The following is a 21791-nucleotide window of genomic DNA, read 5'->3' on the forward strand; positions in this document are numbered from 1 at the left end:
AGTACTTGTAGCACCTTAGAGACTAACAAATTCATTTGAGCATAAGCTTTCATGAGCTACAGCTCACTTCATCGGAAAGCTTATGCTCAAATAAATTTCTTAGTCTCTAAGGTGCCACAAGTCCTCCTTTTCTTTTTAGGATTCTATGACTACTCCTCTGCAGGGAGGACTAGGGTTTTCAGGCTTGTTGGAAGTAGTCTGTTTTAATGGAAGGACTTTGAAGGAGGAGAAGGTGGAGGTCCTGCAGAGCAGGTCAGGGAGGGGCCTCTGTGTGTAGGAAGCCACCTAGGGAAAGCCAGGAAGGCGGGAATGGAGAAAGGATACTAAGGACTTAGTGAATCAGACAGTTTGAGCACAGTAAGGAGGAGGAGCAGAAAGATCTGTGGGCACATGTGGGAATCACGCTGAGCAAGGCCTGAACGAGAAGACAAGGAGCTTGGCTTTGCTGTAGAAATGGAGAGGAAAGCCAGCCAAAGGATGAGGAGGGGCTTGATGCTATCAGAATAGCAGGCAAGGAAGGCATTTTGGATGGACGTGGGTGTCAGGCAGGCCAGACAGGATGCTGTTGCAGAAGTTAAGGTGACAGATGACAATAGAAGAATGGAACCCTGTGGACTTCAAGGTGGGAACAGAGAAGGATGAGCACGTTTTAGAGATGCTGTGAGGCAATCTAGCAGGATTTAGTGATAGCATCAATTTGGGGTGGGGTGGAGGGACAGAGAAGAGGAATCCAAAGTAATACGAGGGATGAGATACTGCAGCAGAAAGAGAAAAGAGAAAGCAACCTTGACAGCAAAGGGAGGGAGAAGGGAAAGCTTCAGGAGAAAGGGAAGGAGCTCAGTTTTACTCATGCTGATTTTTCTGACAGCTGGAAATTCAGGAAGGGATGGCAGAGAGGCAATCAGAAATAATGGACTGAGCAGAGCTCGGGAGTGGAGAAATGAATTTGTGAATCTTCACCAGAGAGGCAACAGCTAAAGTTGTGTAACCAGATGAAGTTGTACAGAGACAGGGAGCAAGAAGAGAAGAGGAGGGAGACAAGAATGTAGCTCTGACAGACACTGAAAGGGAGACAGAGTCCACAAAGTAGCCACTGAAGAGTGGCTGGGGGTGTAAGATGAGAACCAGAAGAGCACCAAGTCCAAGGCATTGTCTACATGGGTAAATTGCATTGGTTTAAGTTAAATTAGTGCAAACCCTTATGTGGACACTCTTGTTCCAGTTTAAAAGTGTCTCATTTTGGTTGAACTAAGCCTTTTCCTATTCAGTTTATTAGCATAAAAAGCCACTCTTATACTGAATAGTGTCGATATCGGGTTAACTGAATCTATTGAAATTCACACCATCCGTTAAACTGGGGCAATGTTATCATGTAAACAAGCCCTATAAAGCCAAGAAAGGAGAATCATTAGGAGGAGGGACTGGATCAACTGAGTTAATGGTGGTGTAAGACTGAGAAGGAGGAGAAAGGCAGCGTGGTCTTGGGATTTGGCCAGGAAGAGGTCACCGTTGACGTTGTTGAGGGCATCCAGTGGAGGTACAGATGCCAAATTGTAGGGGATTAAGAATGAAGATGGAGATGATGAGACAAAAGAAGTAAACCACGTGCTTCAGCGGCAAAAGGAAGGAGTGAGATGGGACAGCAGTTGGAGAAGACGTGCAGGAGGGAATCAAGGGTGTTTTTTTAACAATAAAGGAGATGGTATGTTGGAGACAGAGTGGTTGAGGGGGAGGTGGAAGGATGAGGTCAGTGAGGAGGATCTACCTTTGAGAAAAGAGTAGGCCAAAGGTGCTGGGTGCAGGGTTAGAGAAAGAAAGCAGGAGACATATTGCTGAGTTGAAGACTGGGATGTACGGAGAGATGGAGCAGGATGGGAACAAATGAGGGGGAGGAGTAGAAGTGGAAGCTCATGCTGAATAGTATTTGGTCTCGCCTTAAAAAAAAAAAAGAGACGATCTTCAGTGGAGAAGGGAAGTCAGTGCAAGACTAGAATCAAAGGTAGAGAAGAATTAGTGCGGTTTTCCATTCTAACTCCTGTTTTCATTTGCTCATAACTTTCTAAAACGTTCACCTTTCAGACCAACGTCTGCTCTGCCTCTTGGTAGTTGGGGTTCTTTGTTTGGACACACAATGTATTGAATAACAATATTCCCATCAATAAGGGACCACATATCATATGACACAAACTAACGGGAATTTGAATTTCAGTCTTTTGACATTTTCTCACTATTTTATACAATAATCCATATTTAAGTTTCACAAATATGGAGACTGTAGAAGATCCAGCCAGAACAACTGGGGATTGGTCCTGCTTTGAGCAGGGGGTTGGACTAGATGACCTCCTAAGGTCCCTTCCAAACCTGATATTCTATGATCTATGAACATGATGATATGTTTTATGAAATTATGTAATATTACCATTACCACTACCACATAGACAGTACTTTCTTCACCAAAAAACTGAGTATCACATTTATAATTGCCAGAGAAAGAAGCTTGTACATTCAATACATGTCAAACATATCTTGTCATACATATCAAAACCCAGCACTGGTGTAGCACAGAAGGGCTAATATTTCAGAAAGAAAAGGACAAGGAAATGGTGGGAGTTCTGAATATCTGCTCTGTTTTGGTAGGTTTTCATGTCTCCAAAAAGCTGTTCCTTTAGATAAAAAAAGACAAGAAAACCAGGTATTGTCCACAGTATGCCTGTCAGTAACAATGTCCAGTTGTAAGCATAGCAAGCTGTCCTGTGAAGCAAGAAGAATTAAATGAAGGCCCAGATTAAGCTGCTCTCAGCCATGGTAGTGACAGAGGACAACAGATTCCCAGAAACCCAGAGAAGATCCAACCAACCTTGGTGAATTGGTGAACAATGATATGTAGGCAGTGCTTCTTCATGTCCAGAGCCTGTGTCTTGTCAGCTGCCTCTAAAATCTAGAGCAGAACAAAGTTAAAACTCTCTTCTCTTTCTTCTTCTGATAAAAGTCTAATCACAGACAAGTGCTGATTTTATGCAGAGAAGGTCATTTCCCTAAACTTGAGGCTGCTACCAGCTTTCCATTCTGAACTGGATTTTGGCTGTTGTGTGTGGTTCTTGTCAGAAGGTAATTTTTATGGAAAACTGGAGACGACTTAGGCTATGCATGGAGCCAGATTGTCTCAGGTGCCAGAATGAGACTGGTGCAGGCAAAGGGAAAGCAATACCCTAGGCTGTGGGTGGGGAGCAGTCAACGTAGGAGGGAGCACTGCTAACTTTTTGCCAACTGAGGATTCCCTCTACCAGGGAAATTCTTAGTTGGCTAGATTTTGGCTCTTTTGCACCACCTGGGCAGCAAAAAATGAGCAGGACCAGGGCAGAGGATCTGGTCCATGATCTTTAGGAAAAAATAGTTTATTTATGGTAACTGTCGTTCATTGAAAGTTGCCTCTATGCATTCACATTTGTGGGTTTGACGCTCCCAATGATCTGCTGATGGAACTTCTACCAAACCAGTGTCCATTGGGTCTGCATGAGCACCCCTTACTGACACTGATGTTCAACTTCTAAGCCTACAGAAGGAAGTCCAGTACCCAACCACCTCGGCTTCTTCTTCTATACCAAAGTATGATGAGAACTCTGTATGGAATGGGGACAGGAAGTGTGAATGCAGAAAGATAACTCTCAAAGAACAACTGTTATAAGTTTCTTCTTCCAGGTCCTCTGTGCATTCTCATTTGCAGGAGATTAGCGAGCAGTACCCACAGAGATGCAAGGCAGGCTGAGGAGTTTGCAGCTGAAGAGAAGTTGTAGCACTACTTTCCCAGTCTCGGCCTCCAAACAGGAGGTCAAGATTAAGGAACAGTGCTTGCTAAGATGTGATCTGAACTCTAAATGAGTGCTCTACAGAACGCCCTACTGGGCAACAGCTTGAACATGCCACACAAATGGCTGTAATGCATAATGGCAAGAGAACCTTAGTCCAAGAGTAATAGAAACAAATGGACAAGATGATCCACTTGGATAACCTGCGAGAAGAAACAACCTGTCCCTTGTACCTCTTCCCATATGCTAAATTAGCCTAGTGCTATTTCAGAAGGGCTTAGTTCTCTCTGGACAGAAACAGAGTGCCCTTCTCACATTCAATGTGTGAAAATATGCATCCTCTGGGAGTGGTGTGAGTTTTGAGGAAGAAAACCAGAAGGGATACAGACTGGTTAATATGAAAATCCATCACTGTTTTAGCAATTAAGTTTGGGTGTGGCTATAGAAATCCCTCAGCCTTATGTGTAAAACTAGGTCACCATTAAATCTGCAACTGACTGACCCTCCAAGCTGACATAATGGCATTGAGTAAGGCTTTTTTGTAAGAGATAGTCCAAAAAGCAGTTTGCCAGTGGTTCAGAGGTGTGGTTCCATGACCTTTGCTAGCACCCAGTGCAAGTCCCATGCAGAAAGAGGCTACCTCACAAGAGAAAGGTGTTCGCAAAGCCTTAGATGGAATGTGTGATTGCAGAGAGTGTGGAGGAAATGAACCGCCCAACCACACTAGACCCTTGCAGATGGAGTTGGCATACAGAATCTGCATCCTGATGGACTTTTGGGGATGCATCGAACAGACTGGTCTCCTTTTGGTAGTGGTCTAGAATGGAGGGGAGCACTCTAGAACAATCCTTCAGCCATTGCCCAAGTGGAGCATATCTTCCACTTTGAACACAGTACATGTGTGTCACACGTTTTCTAGACTGAAGAATCTTTCTCACTCTTGCAGAACTAGACAGGTCAGAGTTGGTTAAGAATCTATCAGCCCGGCAGTCAGATGCAAAGATACTAGATCTGGATGCAGAATTCTCTTCCAGCCTGAGATAGAAGATCAGGAGATAGCAGAACGTGACATGGTAGCTCAAAGGAGGATGCAACAGCTTGGCATACCAGTGCTCTGAGACACTCTGGAGCAATGACAAGAGTTTTTACCCTCTCTCAGGGTACGAGGTACTGCCAGGAAAGTACAAAGTTCTTGCTCCAGTCCAGGAGGAATGTGACCCTGAGAGACTCCTTCTTCCTGACCATTATTGAACAGAAAAGGTGACCCTTTCTGCCTTTATAGCAAAGCATTTTAGCACAGATGTTTACGTGCAGAAGAGATGGCAAGACAACGATGTTTCCAGAGACCACTCATGTTGGTCTAGTTGCCTTGGCCTGAATGCATGAAAGGAATTAGGTGCATAAGTCCCTATTTTAGGCATCTAAGTCCTACTTTCAGCACCACTGTGATGCACAACCCCCTGCCAAACCCTGCAAGCGCCTGAACTCACTTGGCACTCAGCTATTTGCACTAAAAGTTCCCTAGATGCCTATCTTACTGCCTGTGGGCAGGCACACTGCTGCGTTACCAGGGGTGTCCAGATGCCTAGCTCTTGCCTAAGTCCCATGAGCCTCAGAAAGAACCAGATAATTTGGCAAAGCTGATATTGCAAGGTTTGCAGAGTTTGACCGGTACTGTGAAATCTGTCTTCTGGCAGCAACATCTTGTCCACAGGTTAGTCTCAGACTGTGCCAATAAAAGTGAGGCTCTTACAAGGGCACAGTTCAACATGCCCCACTTGATTTTGAGCCCCAAAGTCTTGATTAAATGACAGGTCAGGACCAAAGAGCAGAAGAGCTCCTGCCATGATCTGGCTTTGAGAGGTCAGTTGTATAGATATGGCAAAACATATATTCCTCTTTTCCTTAGCTGGGTTGTCACCACAGCCAGGCGCTCAGTAAACACTCTTAGTGCTGTTGACAGGCTGACGGAGAATGCTGTATTGTAAAAACTTTTCTCCTATGCAAAACTTCATGCATTTCCTATGTGATTGCTTTATGTCTGTGAAAGTAGGTGTCCTTCAAATCAAGAATCATGCATCAGGGCTTGTCTATATGAGCAATGATTTGCAGCAAGCTGGGGTGAAAACGTAGTGTGCGGCATGCTAGTGTGGGGTAAGTTTCCGTAGGGCTCCTGCTGACACACCCTAAAAGTTCCCTAATGCACTTTAATCTACTCCTGTTTCAAAGTGGGGTAGATCAAAGTGTACCAGGGAACTTTCAGTGCACAGCAGCAGGGTCCACATGAATACTTAGTGAGTGGCACACTAGTGCAGGATAGATTTTCACCCCAGCTTGCTGAGAACTCAATGTTCATGTAGATAAGCCTTCAGTCTCTTTGGAATAGGGAGGGGGAATGACGAACCAGCAGGGGTTATCAAACTTTCTTTCTGAGGCCCCCACAACATGCTAAAAAAACTCCACGGTCCACCTGTGCCACAATTGTTTTTCTGCAAATAAAAGCCAGGACCAGCATTAGGGTAGCAAGCAGGGCAATTATCCAGGGTCCCCCACCATAAGGGGCCCCGCAAAGCTTAGTTGCTCAGGCTTTGGCATCTGCTCCAAGCGGTGGGGCTTGGGCCCCTGGATGGTAGGGCTTGGGGCCTCAGGCTTCAGCCCCATACAGTGGGGCTTCATCTTTCTGCCTAGGGCCCCAGCAAGTCGAATGCTGGGCCTGCTTGACTGAATCCCTGAAACCAGCTCTTGGCCCCCCAGTGGGCCCCGGACCCCTGGTTGAGAACCACTGCCATAGTGATCATCCTCATTTTGAAGGTTCTGATGTGTCTCTTCAGTCTTCAGGCCATCTATCTTCCAAAGGATCTGTGAAGAGGAACTGAGAAGGGGGGCTTGGAAGCAGGATGGTGAAGAACTGTATGGAGTAACCTTGATGCGTAGTCTTCAGTATCCAGCAGTCTGATGTGATTTCATACTTGGCTTTGTGAAGTCTCTAAAGGACGTGGAGGTGGTAAATGAAGAGAAGAGCGTGCAAGAAACTGGAATGCGGCTCCCAACTGTGGTGTCACCACACCAATGTCATCAGATATCACCAGTGTGGTGCTCTGCTCTGTTCAATGTTGATAACAGTCAGCTGCATGTGTGCGTTCCCTCTTCGTGCTGCTTCAGCTCTGAGCAGGTAGCTGACACAGCAGACCCCGAGAGAATCCCCAATGACCACAGACTCTGATAAGGTACGAAGGCACCTGGCCAGGTTTATTGTCAAACGAAGCACAGTAATAGTTTCCCAGAGACTCTACAGGACATACTACAAATATGTACCCCCTGACAATGGACCTGCTTAGTCAGTGGTGGGACTCTCCATTGCCCCCTAGGCCAGACAAAGACAACCCTTCAGGGTTCAGAGTAACAGCCGTGTTAGTCTGTATTCGCAAAAAGAAAAGGAGTACTTGTGGCACCTCAGAGACTAACCAATTTATTTGAGCATAAGCTTTCGTGAGCTACAGCTCACGATACAAATAAGTTACACATTACTCTGACATATAGAGGTGCAACCCCACTATGTGTTAGGGTGCTGCCTCTCACCTTGTACATGTTGGTTCAAACAAAACAACTCTATCCATCATATTACCCTCCTGCCCCTGTCTTTAGGATGGGTCAGTATATTCCTTGTTATCTATGTGGAATGTGCTAGTACCGGAATGTTCTGGTACTGTCCTGGCACATGTTTATATTACTAGTGCTTCGTACCTTTTAGGTACATGTATATTTGCAACATTAGCCTTCTTCTTGCCAGCTCCTGTGAGCAGAGCCTGCCTCTGGATCACAGCTTAACTTGCTTTGTGTTAGCAAAGTCTTGACCATTACTTTAGTTCAGGCCTTAGGTCTCATACCGGTCTCTGGATTATGTTTCAGGGTCTCATCTTACCAAAAATTTCTAAGGTTTTGTTGATTTTTTCAGTAAAATGGCCTTAACTTTCAAATTCTGTATTCACACTTGTGATTCTGGGGCAAGGTCTGAGGAATGAGGGGGGATTTGATAGCTGCTTTCAACTACCTGAAAGGGGGTTCCAAAGAGGATGGCTCTAGACTGTTCTCAATGGTAGCAGATGACAGAACGAGGAGTAATGGTCTCAAGTTGCAGGGGGGGAGGTTTAGATTGGATATTAGGAAAAACTTTTTCACTATGAGGGTGGTGAAACACTGGAATGCGTTACCTAGGGAGGTGGTAGAATCTCCTTCCTTAGAGGTTTTTAAGGTCAGGCTTGACAAAGCCCTGGCTGGGATGATTTAACTGGGAATTGGTCCTGCTTCGAGCAGGGTGTTGGACTAGATGACCTTCTGGGGTCCCTTCCAACCCTGATATTCTATGATTCTATGATTTAATTCCTGAATATCTCTGCGGCCGTGGCTCTGTTGCAAGGGGCAGAGGTGTCATAGGCCGCATGGGGGGAATGACAGGCCATACTTCTGCTTCAGTGGCAAGATCCTTTGCTGCCTTAGCCTGATCTTTAGGAATCAACTACAGAACAATTGCATCCCAGAGGGTGTACTGTTAGTATCTTGTCACTGCCTAGTAACTGGCAATACACTTGGATCCCAACAAATATGATTTCCTACTGAGCGAGGAAATTCTGTGCCCAGGGAGCAGATTTAGTACCCTTTATCTTTTCTAATGCAGCAGAGACCACACAGTTCAAGCACCACCAAGTAGTGTCCTTAAGGCTTTGTGAAGGAATGCCATAGCAACATCTGTGAACTCCTGATATCATGGAAGACAGAGTGCTCTGTGGAACTGAAGAGGTGTATGAAGGCTGATGGTGATGGTTCACTCAAAGGGGGCCTGAGTGAAGCAAAAGGGAGATCCTGGGCATCACTGAACAGGAATTCCAGAGATGAATCAGGAGTAAGTTCCAAAGCCAAACCGTGCACCAGTGAAGCAAAAATCTTTTATGTGGACTAGTTGACCAGTCTTGGGAAAAGTTGCTGGACTACCAGGAACATGAACTGGGGAAGTCTGCAGCTGTTACAGGGCCAGTGACAACTTAGGAGCTGAGACCTTCTCCAAAATCAACCCTGGGGAATTTCTTCTTTCCTTCTTCACTTCCCCAGAACCAGACCTATGCTTTCCTTTCCTTGTTTCTTCTGTGCAGATGGTGTATATTCCTAGGATGGTGCAGCAGGTGCCATAGAAGGATCTTCAACAGCTGAGGATGTTCTCTCAATAAACGGGTCTCGAAACTAATACCATTTGGGGAGTCAAACTTATCCGCATCACAAGTGCCAATGCAGATGAAAACGCCTGATAATGCTTCACAGGGGAGGTCAGTGCTGCCTGAGGCACAGACCTGGCACTGGAACCCTTGTTAGAGGCCCAAGTTGAGGCCGGTGAAGAGGCTGGAGCCAGGTTCCAAGGCTTCACTCATTTAATAGTAGTGCATTTTTGTGCCAAGGAGGGTCATTGTGGGCCCAGATTTTATTGCCTCGTCAGCCTGATAGCAGGGCCTGTGCTGTCTGAGTGTCACTGGTTTGAAAGACAGATAGGCCTTTAGACTCAATTGCTGATCATGGCATACTCTGGGGATGAATGTGATGGAGTGTGAGCTTCACCTGAGCACACCAGACATTAAACATACATGTCTGATTTCAGATAGACTGTCAGATATTCTTACAGCCTTTCTAGGGCTCTACTCCAGCCATCTTTGCATGGACCAACACCAGATCAATCTCCTACACTATTCTCTCTTCCTTATAATTAAAGTGAATAAAAGAAAATTCAGATGGCAAAGATGGTCTATTAAATAATTAGACAAAGTCACACACAGCGAGGATCCTACTGCTTTGCACAGGAGAGGAGAAGGAAATGAAGACACTGGGGTCTGCACTGCTTTATATAGATTCAGATATTGAGCACTGACATCACTAGGAGGGCTTATGCAGCCCCACTGGATACAGCTGTAGTAGAGGTTCCATGAACTTGAAGCCAGAGGATGTCAGACCTGCAAGTAGGGATGCACAGAAGCCTCTGAAGAAGAACACAAGTATTACTTACTCTGTAAAAATTTTAATACACTTTCCCCAGTCACATCTGTATAACAGCTTGGCCTAGAAACATCAAATGTTTTAACTCATCCCCATACTTCAAATTTTGCACATTCTTGTTTACAAATTCTGTTTCAATTCCATGGCATTCTAATGCTTTTCCACCCAAAAACTATAGTATCCCTATAATCTTAACTGCAGTTTAGCCAATTATTTTTGTCTAAGAATGTGAGTAAATCACAGACCCTTCTGGCTGGTGTTGCTGGACCCTTTGAATTTCTTGAATATTTACTGTATTTAAGACTACCAATGACTAATTAAAATGGATCAGGGACAATTACCTGGAGCACATTTTCCACTGTAACATTCATTTCCAGGTTCTGCTTGCAGTATGCTTGAAGTCTGTTGTTGTAGAAACCATAATAATAAGGGGCAGAGAAGAGGTAGCTATAAAGCTAGTCAAGGAGAACAAATCTGTGTTCCAAGTTGGTAATAATTAGGGCTCCGTGTCTGCCATGGAGGTTGCGGAAGTCATGGATTCCATGACTTCTGCAGCAGCCAGTGTGGCTGATCCCAGGGCTGCCCAAGCAGCTGGCTCAGGGGCCAGCTGCTCATATAGAACAAGAAGTAATGGACTTAATCTGCAGCAAGAGAGATTTACATTAGATATTAGGTAACACTTTCTAACTATAAGGGTAGTTCACCTCTGGAATAGGCTTCTAAGGGAGGTTGTAGAATTCCCATCATTGGCAGTTTTTAGGAACATGTTGGATGAACACCTGTCAGGGATGGTCTAGGTTTCCTTGGTCCTGCCTCAGAGCAAGGGGGCTGGACTTGATGACTTCTCCAAGTCCCTTCCAGCCCTACATTTCTATGACTCTATGGTGGTCCATGCAAGCTCCCTCCAAAGATGTATATAAAGTACTTCCCCAAGAGTTGTATAGCAAGATGGTTAGTCAGTGGACCAGTCCAACATACTGAGGCATGCATACTCTCTGGTACCCATTGTGAATGACAGCAATGGCCCAAAAATATAGTGAGCAGGGATTAAGTCCTGCATAGTTGTGCTCACGCAGGGGATCTTGGCATTGCAACACTTAACTTCTAGGCACCTTGCCACACAGTGGAATTCACGTCCCGAGTTAGGTTGTCAGGCTCCCCATGCATTGTATGGGGAGAGTTAAGCACCTATGAACCGGATTCTCAGAAGCCAGCAGCTGAGCAGGGAACTGCCTGAGCTGGCCAGGAGTGAAATGCAGAGGGCTTAGGGCCCAGATTCACAAAGGGATTTACATACCAAATTGAGAGGCTGGAAGGATGCGCCTATCTATGCTCAGGATTCTTAGCCTTGAACCCTTTCCTGGATTTAGGTACCCAAACCAGGTGAGCTCTTTCTCACAAAGAATTGAAGAGACACTCCTCTACCCCATTTTAAAATTATAGGAATGAAGGGCTCTCAAGAGGCCATCAAGTCCAGCCCCCAATAGCCCACTGCACACACCTGGGGGTGTGGGAGACCTGTTTTCATAACCCTGCTCTAACACATGTTTCCTACACTCCTGGTGCTTGCTGTAAACACCAGGCTATCAGGTGATGACTTGCTTACCCTTTTGTGTGGGTTCAGCACTCTGAGTGCATCAACCAGATCAGGCCCTGCACAAGTGAGATGGGCAGGGAACACCTACTTTGAGAATTCCACTGTGGCTTGGGTGTAAGAAAAGGTTACTTACTAACTCTGATTCTTCAAGATGTGATGCAGACGTGTGTATTCCACTTAGGCGTGTGTGTACCCAGTGCAGCAGAGGAAGAGAATTTTCCCTAGCAGTACCTGCAGAAGGGCAGCGCTCATGCCTCATAGCCATAGCACCACTCCAGGCTTTTGAAGGCAGTGACACCCCAACCCCACTCAGTTCCTTTGCAACGAACATCCAGAGACCAGACTCTGATGGAAAGGAGGTGGAGGGTGGGTAGTGGAATTCATGTCTGTATCACATCTAGAAGAACCAGTTACAATAAGTAACTGGTTTCTTCTTCTTCAATTACATGCAACCGAGTATTCCACATAGGTGATGCACAAGGAGTATCCACAGGAGGTGGGGCTCAGAGTGTAACTAAGGATTGCTGGACCACCCTTTCAAAGTTTGCATTAGCTCTGGAAGATGCAGTAATGGTATAATGACAAGACATCATCTGACAACTAATGTATGGAGATACTGCTCCTCCGGAGCTGATTGCAGCTCAGGAAAAAACATGGGTACATATACCACCTTCGAGAACCCTGTATAAGGAGGCTCTCAGAGCCTGCAACTCAGAGACTCCCCTTCCAGATGTTATTGAAACCAGGAAAGCAGTTTTCTGACAGAAAGTAGAAAGGGTTAAGATGCCAGAGACTCAAATGGAGGTCCCATTAAGTCCACTGGGAAAGTATTAAGGTCCCACAGAGGAACTGGTTTTGAGACACTGGAGGATGGAGATGAAGAAGGCCTTTAAAGAATCTTGCTGCCATGGTACTGGAAAAGACTGATCTTCCAAGAATGGGTGGATGAAACACTGAAATCACTACCCGGTGCGACCTCAAGAGCTAAAGGCACCACCAGGCAACCGAAGACACAGCAAGTACTCTAAGATGTCCTGGATAGAGACCAGCATCAGTTGAATTCTGCGGGGCCGATGAACACACCAAAAAAATGGTTCCATTTTCTCAAACAGGTGATTTTGGTACAGGGCTTTCTATTTAATAGAACCTGCAGAATGGCTGCCAAACACCACTTTTCATTCTCGTTCAACCACAAAACAACCACACAGTGAGATGCAGGGAGCTGAGTGTGGGATGCAAGGCAACACCATGATTCTGAGTGAGTAGGTCAGGATGAAGATAAAGGGATAAAGGAGGCTGAATTGACAAGCGCAAGGTTGGAGAATCAACACTGCCTCAGCCATGCTGGTACAAGGAGGATAAGCATGTCCTGATCCGCTTTCAGTTTGAGGATGATCTGTTGTATGACTGGGATTGGGAAAAAACATACAGAAGAGCTAATGTCAGCTGAGATGGAAGGTGTCAGTCAGGGAGCCTGGACAGAATTCCCCTCGAGAGCAGAACAGATGGCATTTCCTGTTGTCCCTTGTAGCAAACAGGTTGGTTGTTGGAATGCCCCAAGCTGCAAAGATGACCTGCAGGATGCTTGTCTTCAGGGAACACTCGTGATTCAGGCAAAAATTTTTTCTGAGATGGTCTGCGAGATGATTCGGGGCCTCGGAAAAGCGATCGGCTATTAGAGTGATAGCCTCCTTGATGCAGAACTGCCATAACCTAACCACCCTGGATTGTGCTCCCCTTCTCTGTTCACATAATGTATCACAGCAGTATCACTGGTAAATATGTAAATGATGGCTCCCCGATGCGGTTCAGAAAGGCGGGACAAGTATCGCAGATGGCCCGAAGCTCCAGTATGTTGATATGCAGAGACACTTCCTGCTCTGACCACAGACCCTGAATTTTCAAAAAGAAAAACTTGTGGCACCTTAGAGACTAACCAATTTATTTGAGCATAAGCTTTCATGAGCTACAGCTCACTTCATCGGATGCATTCAGTGGAAAATACAGCTGGGAGATTTATATACATAAAGAACATGAAACAATGGGTGTTACCATACACACTTTAATGAGAGTGATCACTTAAGGTGAGCTATTACCAGCAGGAGAGTGGCAGGGGTGGGGGGGAAGGAGAAACCTTTTGTAGTGATAATCAAGGAGAATTTCATGTTCTCTATGTATATAAATCTCCCCACTGTATTTTCCACTGAATGAATCCGATGAAGTGAGCTGTAGCTCACGAAAGCTTATGCTCAAATAAATTGGTTAGTCTCTAAGGTGCCACAAGTCCTCCTTTTCTTTTTGCAAATACAGACTAACATGGCTGCTACTCTGAAACCTGAATTTTCAGTGACTCCAGATGTGCTCCCCAGCCCACCAGGGAGATGTCAGAGACAACAGACCTGGTTGGTAGGGGCTGGACAAAGGGAATGCCCTGACATATACTTTCTGGAAGCATCCACCACTACAAGGAGTCCAGGACCAGTGGAGGTAGATGGACCGATCTGTCCAAGGATTGAAGAGTCAGATGGTAAACCATCCTGAGCCACATCTGAAGGGGTAAAGGCGCAATCTTGCTAACAGAACCCTCTGCATGCAAACAGATATGTGGCCCAAGAGCCTCACGCACATCCAAACTGCGATGGAAGGCTGAGACTGCCCAAAAGTGCATTGTGGACAGTATTGCTGCTGCTGCCCATAGCAGCACCTTTGCTCTGCCGGTGTGTACAAACCCAAGGAATGTAGGGTGGCCCTAGAACCCTTGAAGTACTGAGTCTTGTCCATCTTGTCTGAAAAAAGCACCTAGCCATTGAAAGGCAGATCATCTATAGCCTGCTGCAGGTCAGGAGCAATGCCCAAATTCTGCAGCCAAGATACCCTTCTCATGGTCTCTTGGAGGCCACAACTCTGACTGAAGAGTCTGTGATGTTCAGCATCGACTGCAATGATGTCTTGGCCATCAAGCAGCCTTTGGTAATGAATGCCCCAAATTTCTCTCTGGAGGTTTCAGACATCTGGTCTGCAAACTTAGACATGAACATCTAATTTACAAATTTGTATTTGGACAACAATGCCTGCTGGTTTGCAATCTGCATTTGCAAAAAGGAGGAAATATAAATCTTCCTACCCATAAAGTCCATCCTTTTAGAGTCCTCATCCTTAGCAGTGGACTTAAATCTGCCCTGCTGGCCTTTATTGTTCACCACAGTTACGACCAGGAATTTGGATCCAGGTGAAAATAAAAGCCCTCAGATCCCTGCACCAGGACAAAACAGAGTTTCTCCATGTGCTTTGTCATACATGATACTGAATCATAGACTATCAGGGTTGGAAGGGACCGCAGGAGGTCTTCTAGTCCAACCCCCTGTTAAAAGCAGGACCAAGCCCCAATTTTTGCCCCAGTTCCCTAAGTGGCCCCCTCAAGGATTGAACTCACAACCCTGGGTTTAGCAGGCCAATGCTCAAACCACTGAGCAATCCCTCCAAGCTGGCAATCTCCAAAGAACATTTGCAGACTCTAGGAGTGCATCATTAATAAGAGGAGCCACTCTCCCAGGAGCAGACAGCTGCAGGATATCCAGCAACATAATGGTGCTCTCCTGCAGGAACTCTGCCTGAAGGCCAGGGAAGCAGCCATGCACCACCAAAGGTCCTGATAGGACTTGAAATCCTCAGGTATTGAAGGCGAGGAAGAGCCCTGCCAAATTGTTCCCGATGGGGGGAGCAGTGTGGACCCCAAAATCAGTGGTGGCACCAAAGTAGCTGACGGTTCCAAAGTGGAGGGCAGTGAGAGCTGCCATGGTAACATCAGTGGTGTGAATGCAATGGTGCCAAGGAGTTTCCCAGTGCCAAAGAGATCCCTTGCACCAAGCCCATACCAGCCCTGCTTCCACAGACTGTGGAAGGGGAACATCGGAGTGTGGTCCCAATGGACCAAAAGGTTCAGTGGCCCATCCACACAATGAGGCTATAAACGACACAGCCCTGGCAAAAGCCTGGATCAATGGAGGGGTCAGGATGGAAAAGCAAAGGAGGTCTGTTGCTGCTTGATATGCCGCCGGCGTGGAAACAACTGATGCCAGCATCACTCTCGTCAGTACTGGATTCAAGAATCAGAGTCAATGGTAGAGGGTCTCTGACCTCTCTGCTCAGTATCAGGAAGCTGTTAGAGGCACCCACACCCTCATGTATGCTGGCATTAACACAATGCTGGTCCACACTCTTTCTGGAGGAGGCAGAAGAGTTTTCATGAGACCTGCAGTGGTCTGGATTGGTCTTATGTGACCTCTTCCTCGGCGCATTCGATGGGGAACTCCTCCTCCATCCCTTTGGAGAGGCGCTGGCTCCAGAGCATGACATGGCAGCACTCTCAGAACCTGAGGGTGACTTCCAATCTGAGGAGGTCCTCGGTGCTTAAGCAGGCCACATGGCCTGGTCAAGCAGGTGCTGCTTTAGGCGAAGGTCCCTAGCCAGCTGAGTTCCTTTCAAGAACGACCTAGAAATTGCACACCGCTCCTTGACGTAGACGTCACAGTAAGCAGTGTGTGGGGATTGTTGTTGGGGATCGCTCTCCCCATATAACAATCTTTAAACCATGGTGAGGGCATCACCGGGGAAATACTTAACTAAATGTAATTAACACTACATTTAACTAACACTAAGGGTACTAATTATATACGACTAGAACAAACACTAGAAAAAGACAGTGAGAGATTGCATGGTTAAGAATCACACAAAGCTCTGACTCCAGCCACAGGCAGTAAGAAGGAAATGAAAGGGGTCAGGGTGGTGCCGCCTCATATAGCCAGAAGCTGTGGCAAGGAGGTGTGAGCGCTGCCCCTTTACAGACATTGCTAAGCAAAGTTCTCTGGCTCCAGAGCCCTAGGCATGCACCCACCAACACGGCTGCATCTACTCAAAGAAGCAGCTTAGGCTCTGAATGTCTTGTTAGCTGTGAGGGCAGTGTCAGGATTTAGTCAGCTTTGGGCATGCCCACCAGCAGAAATGCAGGTGCCTTTAGGGATTTAGGTGCCTACATAGTTTGGTGGCAGCTGAGTGGTGATTTTGTGAAAGTTAGTGATGTATAGGAGACACTCTTTTTGTGCATCTTACCCTAGCTCTCTAAGACACACCAGTCCTTTCACACAAACAACCCAAGACAGAGCTTGCCCCCATTACAGCCAACAGCCCAGTGGTTAGCACACACACCTGGACTGCAGGAGACCTAGATTTAAACCCTTCTCTGGATTAGCGACTTGAACCCCAGTCTCCCATATCCCAGGTGAATACCTTAAGTGGCAGGCTATTGGACATTTGGGGTGGGGACTTCTCAATCTGTCCTGTTGGAGCTGTTCCACTTTGTATAATTAAATATTCATTAGATCAGGAAAAGAGAGAAATTGCATAGATCAGTGGTCTGAAAACTCACATGGGAAAGCCAGGTTCAAATCCCTGGCTAGTTATAATTAAGGCTATGATTTTGTCATGATGGTCACAGAAAGCATGAATTTGAATAAAGTCCATCAAATGCCCTCCAAAACAACTGAAATGTGCTCAAACCAAGTGGTGTTACAAACTTGTACATGGGGTCACAGCACCACTCAGGTTTGGTCCATCTGCCCTACCATCTCCATCTAAAGCAGCATGGACTCTTCAAAACTGTTCAGCATTGTGACCCCATGTGCTAGGTCGCAAGGCCTAGAGCAGACAGCTGGGCTCAGTCCCACGGGACAGGAGTTGCCATTGTGGGGCGAGTGTGGGGTAGGGTCACTCTCCGTCTCCCACTAACCTCTTTCTGTGACATATTGTTGTTTTCCAGCACCTCTGCCATGAAATATATTTAAAAATTTCATGACAAAATCATAACACTAGTTATAGTTTAACTCAACTGAACTGTTTCATAGTCCAGTAGAAGGGCCTGATTCTCCACTCCCTCACAATGAAGGCATTTGCAGCAGTGCAGAGCAGGTGTAATATGCTTCTCTTCTGGTCTGGCATATTTTTTTTCACTCACTTTGCACAGGTGTAAATGATGACACCAGGTGCATGACATGGCAGAATCAGAGCCAACATATTAAAATATCCATAGCAAAAGAAATCCAAAGTGTCTGTTTCAATTGCATCTACAGACCTTAGGCTTCAGTAGATTTAAGGATACAGGGAATCTTCAGGAGGCATGTTCACTTCACCATAGTAAATGTATCTCAGCATAGACTCAAATGCTTGTTTACTGGGAACCATTTCACCTATAGAAATATTTACTTGTCCATCTTCTGGCATGAAGGAATGGAACATGGCTTCAAAGTAACTGGAAAAGGAAAGGTGACTGATGTAACACAAGGAGATTTTACATAACCACAAGAAAGGTTCTGCAGATGGTTTCAAGCAGTACTGTTCAAAGGGGGCTACAAAGCATTGATGCTTTCACATAAATTACTTCCTAGCTACTATGCGGAGGGGAAAACTGCCTCTAAATGCCTCCTCAAATATAGTATGCAGTGTTGTTGTAATCATGTTGGTCCAGGATATTAGAGAGACAAGGTGGGTGAGGTAATATCTTTTATTGGACCAGCTTCTGCTGGTGAAAGAGACAAGCTTTTGAGCTACACAGATCTCAGGTCTCTTCCCAAAGGGGATTTGCTAGTGTTTTCCTCTATATAGTTCATGAGTGGCTTAGAGAACATACACTCAGCTAAATTGTTTGAATCTCTGCATGCGGGTGGCTGAGTGATCACAGCACCTGGAGGTGTTTACTGCTTATCACTAGCAAAGCACTATGAGAGACAGCCCAGATTGGAGAGCTAAGGGGGAACAAGGGTCCCACGGTTCCAAGTTGTACCCCAGAGATCCAGTCACACTCAAACCTTGTCTCTCAAATGTAGTATTGTCATGTTTCAGATAAATCTGTGTGTGATGCAACAAAGCAACACAATCCCAACAATGCTATAGGATGTTATATAGGAAACAATGCCATATGGATTTTCTTTATGGCAATTAATTTTCAAAAATATAAAAATTAGGATATAATACACTGTAATAATTCATTTACTTACTTTGCATATGAAGTACTGGTAAACTTCAAACATTATGGGTCTCCTGGTTTCTTAGGGGCTAGACACTAATATAAATGGTTACCTGCCTACTGTACAAGGATATTGTGATGGTTTGTTAGATACTATTTGTAAAGTACTAAAGTATGTACATGCTAAAGATTATTAGGGCTGGCTGAAAATTTTCCTTCAAAACTTTTTTTAATGGAAAATTGGATTTTAACTAAACGAAAATTTTTGCAGAAAGTATTGCCAAAAATTAAACAAAAAATCAAGTTTTTTTTCAACAAAAAGTCAAAATTTTCTGTTGACCCCCTCCATTTTCTAATTATTATTGTATACTGAATGGAAGGAACCCATTTTCACTGGCTATAGGCATTAGTAAGTTTGCCTGTGATAGTATTAGATTGTGCTCATCTACTAACCTCATTGCACCATTAATAGATAGGTTTCAGAGTAGCAGCCGTGTTAGTCTGTATTCACAAAAAGAAAAGGAGTACTTGTGGCACCTTAGATACTAACAAATTTATCTGAGCATAAACTTTCGTGAGCTACAGCTCACTTCATCGGATGAGCTAGATTCTAGTCTGGTTTCCCGCCTTTTCTACCCTTCCTCTCCATATAACATAACTTGCATCTACTGATGTGGCAAAGTGCTTTTCTTCACCCCACCAGGTGTACCTCTAACTCTGGACTATTGATCCAGCTCCCCCTTCCTTTTTTGAATATGTAAGAGTCAGTTTTTTCAGGTGCCTGAATCTGAATGACATGGTCACAATTTCTGGATAACAGCTTCTGAGTGCAGGTTCTTGTCACCGGTTACTGTAGACTCCTAATGGCATTCAGTATTATATTCTCTTCAACTTGTATACCTGATTAAAGCCCTTCACAATTTCTCCCTAGCAAATTCTTCATGTCACAACCAATTAGACTCGGCCTGAGATTTCTGCCACTGGCACTCTAGCTGTCTGTCTAGCTTCCTCTCCTGCTCCATCTGTCCCAGGTCATCTGTAAACCATGCTGATCAGTGAGGATGAAGCTGTATAGGGTCACCCTATCAAACCCTGAACTGAGAAGAGTTAGATGCCTCAAAAAGGGATTCCCAAAAGCCAGCATGCTGAGCGGGGAGTTGCCTAAGCCAGTCAATAGGAAATGCTGAGGAGAGGGGTGGTAGGTGGTGGTGGTGGTAGGTAAAGGGAGGAAGGTGCCTAACTTCGGTCTGAGGGAGGTGCCTCCCTCTAGCTGGGGGGGTCACAGCCATGAGCCTTCTGGAGTCAGTCACCTAAGCCGGGTCAGCCCTTTCTCAACAAAAACTGAGAAGCAGGAGGTGATGGTACTTTCCCCTTCACCAATAGTCCTGTGGCTAAAGAACTCATCCACAATTTGGGAGACTCAGGTTCAAATCCCCACTCCCCTTGATGAGGAGCAGTGTTTTGAACCCAGGTCTCTCACATCCCACACAAGTGCCCTAACCACTGGGTTTGAAGATTGAAAGGTGATTTGATTACCATGTCCCTTGTATTTTCTTCACAGGTACTAAAGGGCTCTTTATCAAGGAAGTCAGAATAAGAATCTGTGGCTGGAAGTTAAAGCCAAATGCAAATTAGAAATAATACACACAGTGAAGGTGATTAGCCATTGGAACAAACTATCAAGACAGGCGGTGGCTTCTCCATCTTTTTAAATCAAGATTGGACATCTTTTCTGGAAGACATACTTTAATCATCCACAAGTTACTGGGCTCAGTACAGTGTAAGAGGGCAAGATTCTATGGCCTGTGATATACAGGTCAGACTAGATGATCTAATGGTCCCTTCCGGCCTTGGAATCTACGAACCATTTATCTCGCCAACAATCCCCCTCTCCTTTTCGATTACTCCCTTTACACAGTTTAACAGGCCTGCTGATTCTCCACTGGCTTCTTACTTTGATGTACAGATACAGGACTAGATCATACCTAGCTTTAACATAGCCATACACAGAGTAGATTCCCATCTCTCTCACTCAGCCAGGTTAAGGCTGCCTAGATTGCAGCTCTATGCACTGCAGAACCCAATGCCATGCACCCAATGCTCCCCCTGCAAGTGAGTGAAGAAGGTACAGGGAAGGGCAGAACCAATATCCACCTCTCCTCACTACATGTACCAGCCAAGAGAGCTGGGTGGCCGTGCCAGGGAAGAGACGTATGATACACCCTTAAACGAGTAAGTTATTTACAACTTCAACCAAGTGGGAACCCAGAGAGACCAATCTACCCCCTAATGTATTGATGTTTTTATATGTTTGTTCAATGGATTCTTAAATCTCTACCTCATAGCTTACATACCAAAGTTTAGGCTTCATTTCTATTAGCATCTCTTGAGCTGCATTTTCATTTTTAGAACATCCTTTTTGTTCTTCATGAACACTTGTTCCTTTCAAGTTCATGACAGTAGTTTTATGCGTGATTATTTGCTTCTTTTTGAAATTGTGGTAGGATACAGACCATCTGTTATTCAACTAAGGTTTTGATTTTCTAACATTTCCCTGCTGAGATGGCAAATTCATTCATATTTTAGTCACTGTTGCTTAATGGCTCTATTATGTTGAATTTCTAGGAGAAAAATCCTATGTGTTACTCAGTGAACAGAAGCCTATTCTCTTGTGTGCTTCAAAACAACCTGATCCAAGAAGCAGTCTGTGGTACTGAGAAATCATGTCCACACATGACATTTGTTATTGCTCTAGTAAATGATGACTATTTAAAAAGTTTCTAAGTTTCAGTAAATGGTTGATCAGAGTGCACACACCTGGAGCGGGCTGCCAGAATTGCCTTATGTGCTGGTCTTGGGTGGCCATCTAACAGGAGGATGATATCACAAAACTCGATCCCAGCTCCTTCTAGATAAGCCTTCATATCCTGAATCAAAGATGTTCCTGACAGAGGCAACATGGTAAAATGATTAAAAAGAAGACATTTCCAGGTAATCAGCTGCTATAAAGTTAATACACGGTTGTGCCACATCTACATACAGGTTTTCCCATGGGATTAAGGGAGTTGTTAGTAGGCAGGCACTTCATCACATTCTCAGCACTATGGGAGGCCTCTTTTCGTATGCCATGGATAAGGCCAGGCCACGATCCCTGGAAATTTGTTCTGTATGTAAGACTGATGCCCTCGGTGAGGTTTTACATCTGCATCCTTTTCCTCACCTCTGGTACATTTGCCTCAATCCACTCCTCACCCACCCCCTGTCCATTTTGTGCCAACATTGCTAACCTCACATACATTGCACCTCCACTTCTCTCGCTGTCTCTGGAACGCCA

At 45.2% G+C, this 21791-nt stretch overlaps 1 protein-coding gene across 1 annotated transcript in view; it reads right to left on the minus strand.

The window, feature by feature from the left end:
* LOC311513563 (leucine-zipper-like transcriptional regulator 1) overlaps nt 1-21791 on the minus strand; it is a gene marked incomplete at its 5' end in the record, with an annotated part of 88342 nt that overhangs the window by 14839 nt on the left and 51712 nt on the right. Inside the window, 4 exons of the mRNA XM_084615484.1 lie at nt 2858-2938; nt 10184-10289; nt 17594-17743; nt 21275-21401. Of these exons, the coding sequence (XP_084471610.1) occupies nt 2858-2938; nt 10184-10289; nt 17594-17743; nt 21275-21401 (464 nt within the window). The remainder of the gene's footprint in view (nt 1-2857; nt 2939-10183; nt 10290-17593; nt 17744-21274; nt 21402-21791) is intronic.

The sequence above is a fragment of the Lepidochelys olivacea genome (assembly GCF_965140295.1).
Source record: "Lepidochelys olivacea isolate rLepOli2 genome assembly, chromosome: 27".
Taxonomy (NCBI): Eukaryota; Metazoa; Chordata; order Testudines; family Cheloniidae; genus Lepidochelys; species Lepidochelys olivacea.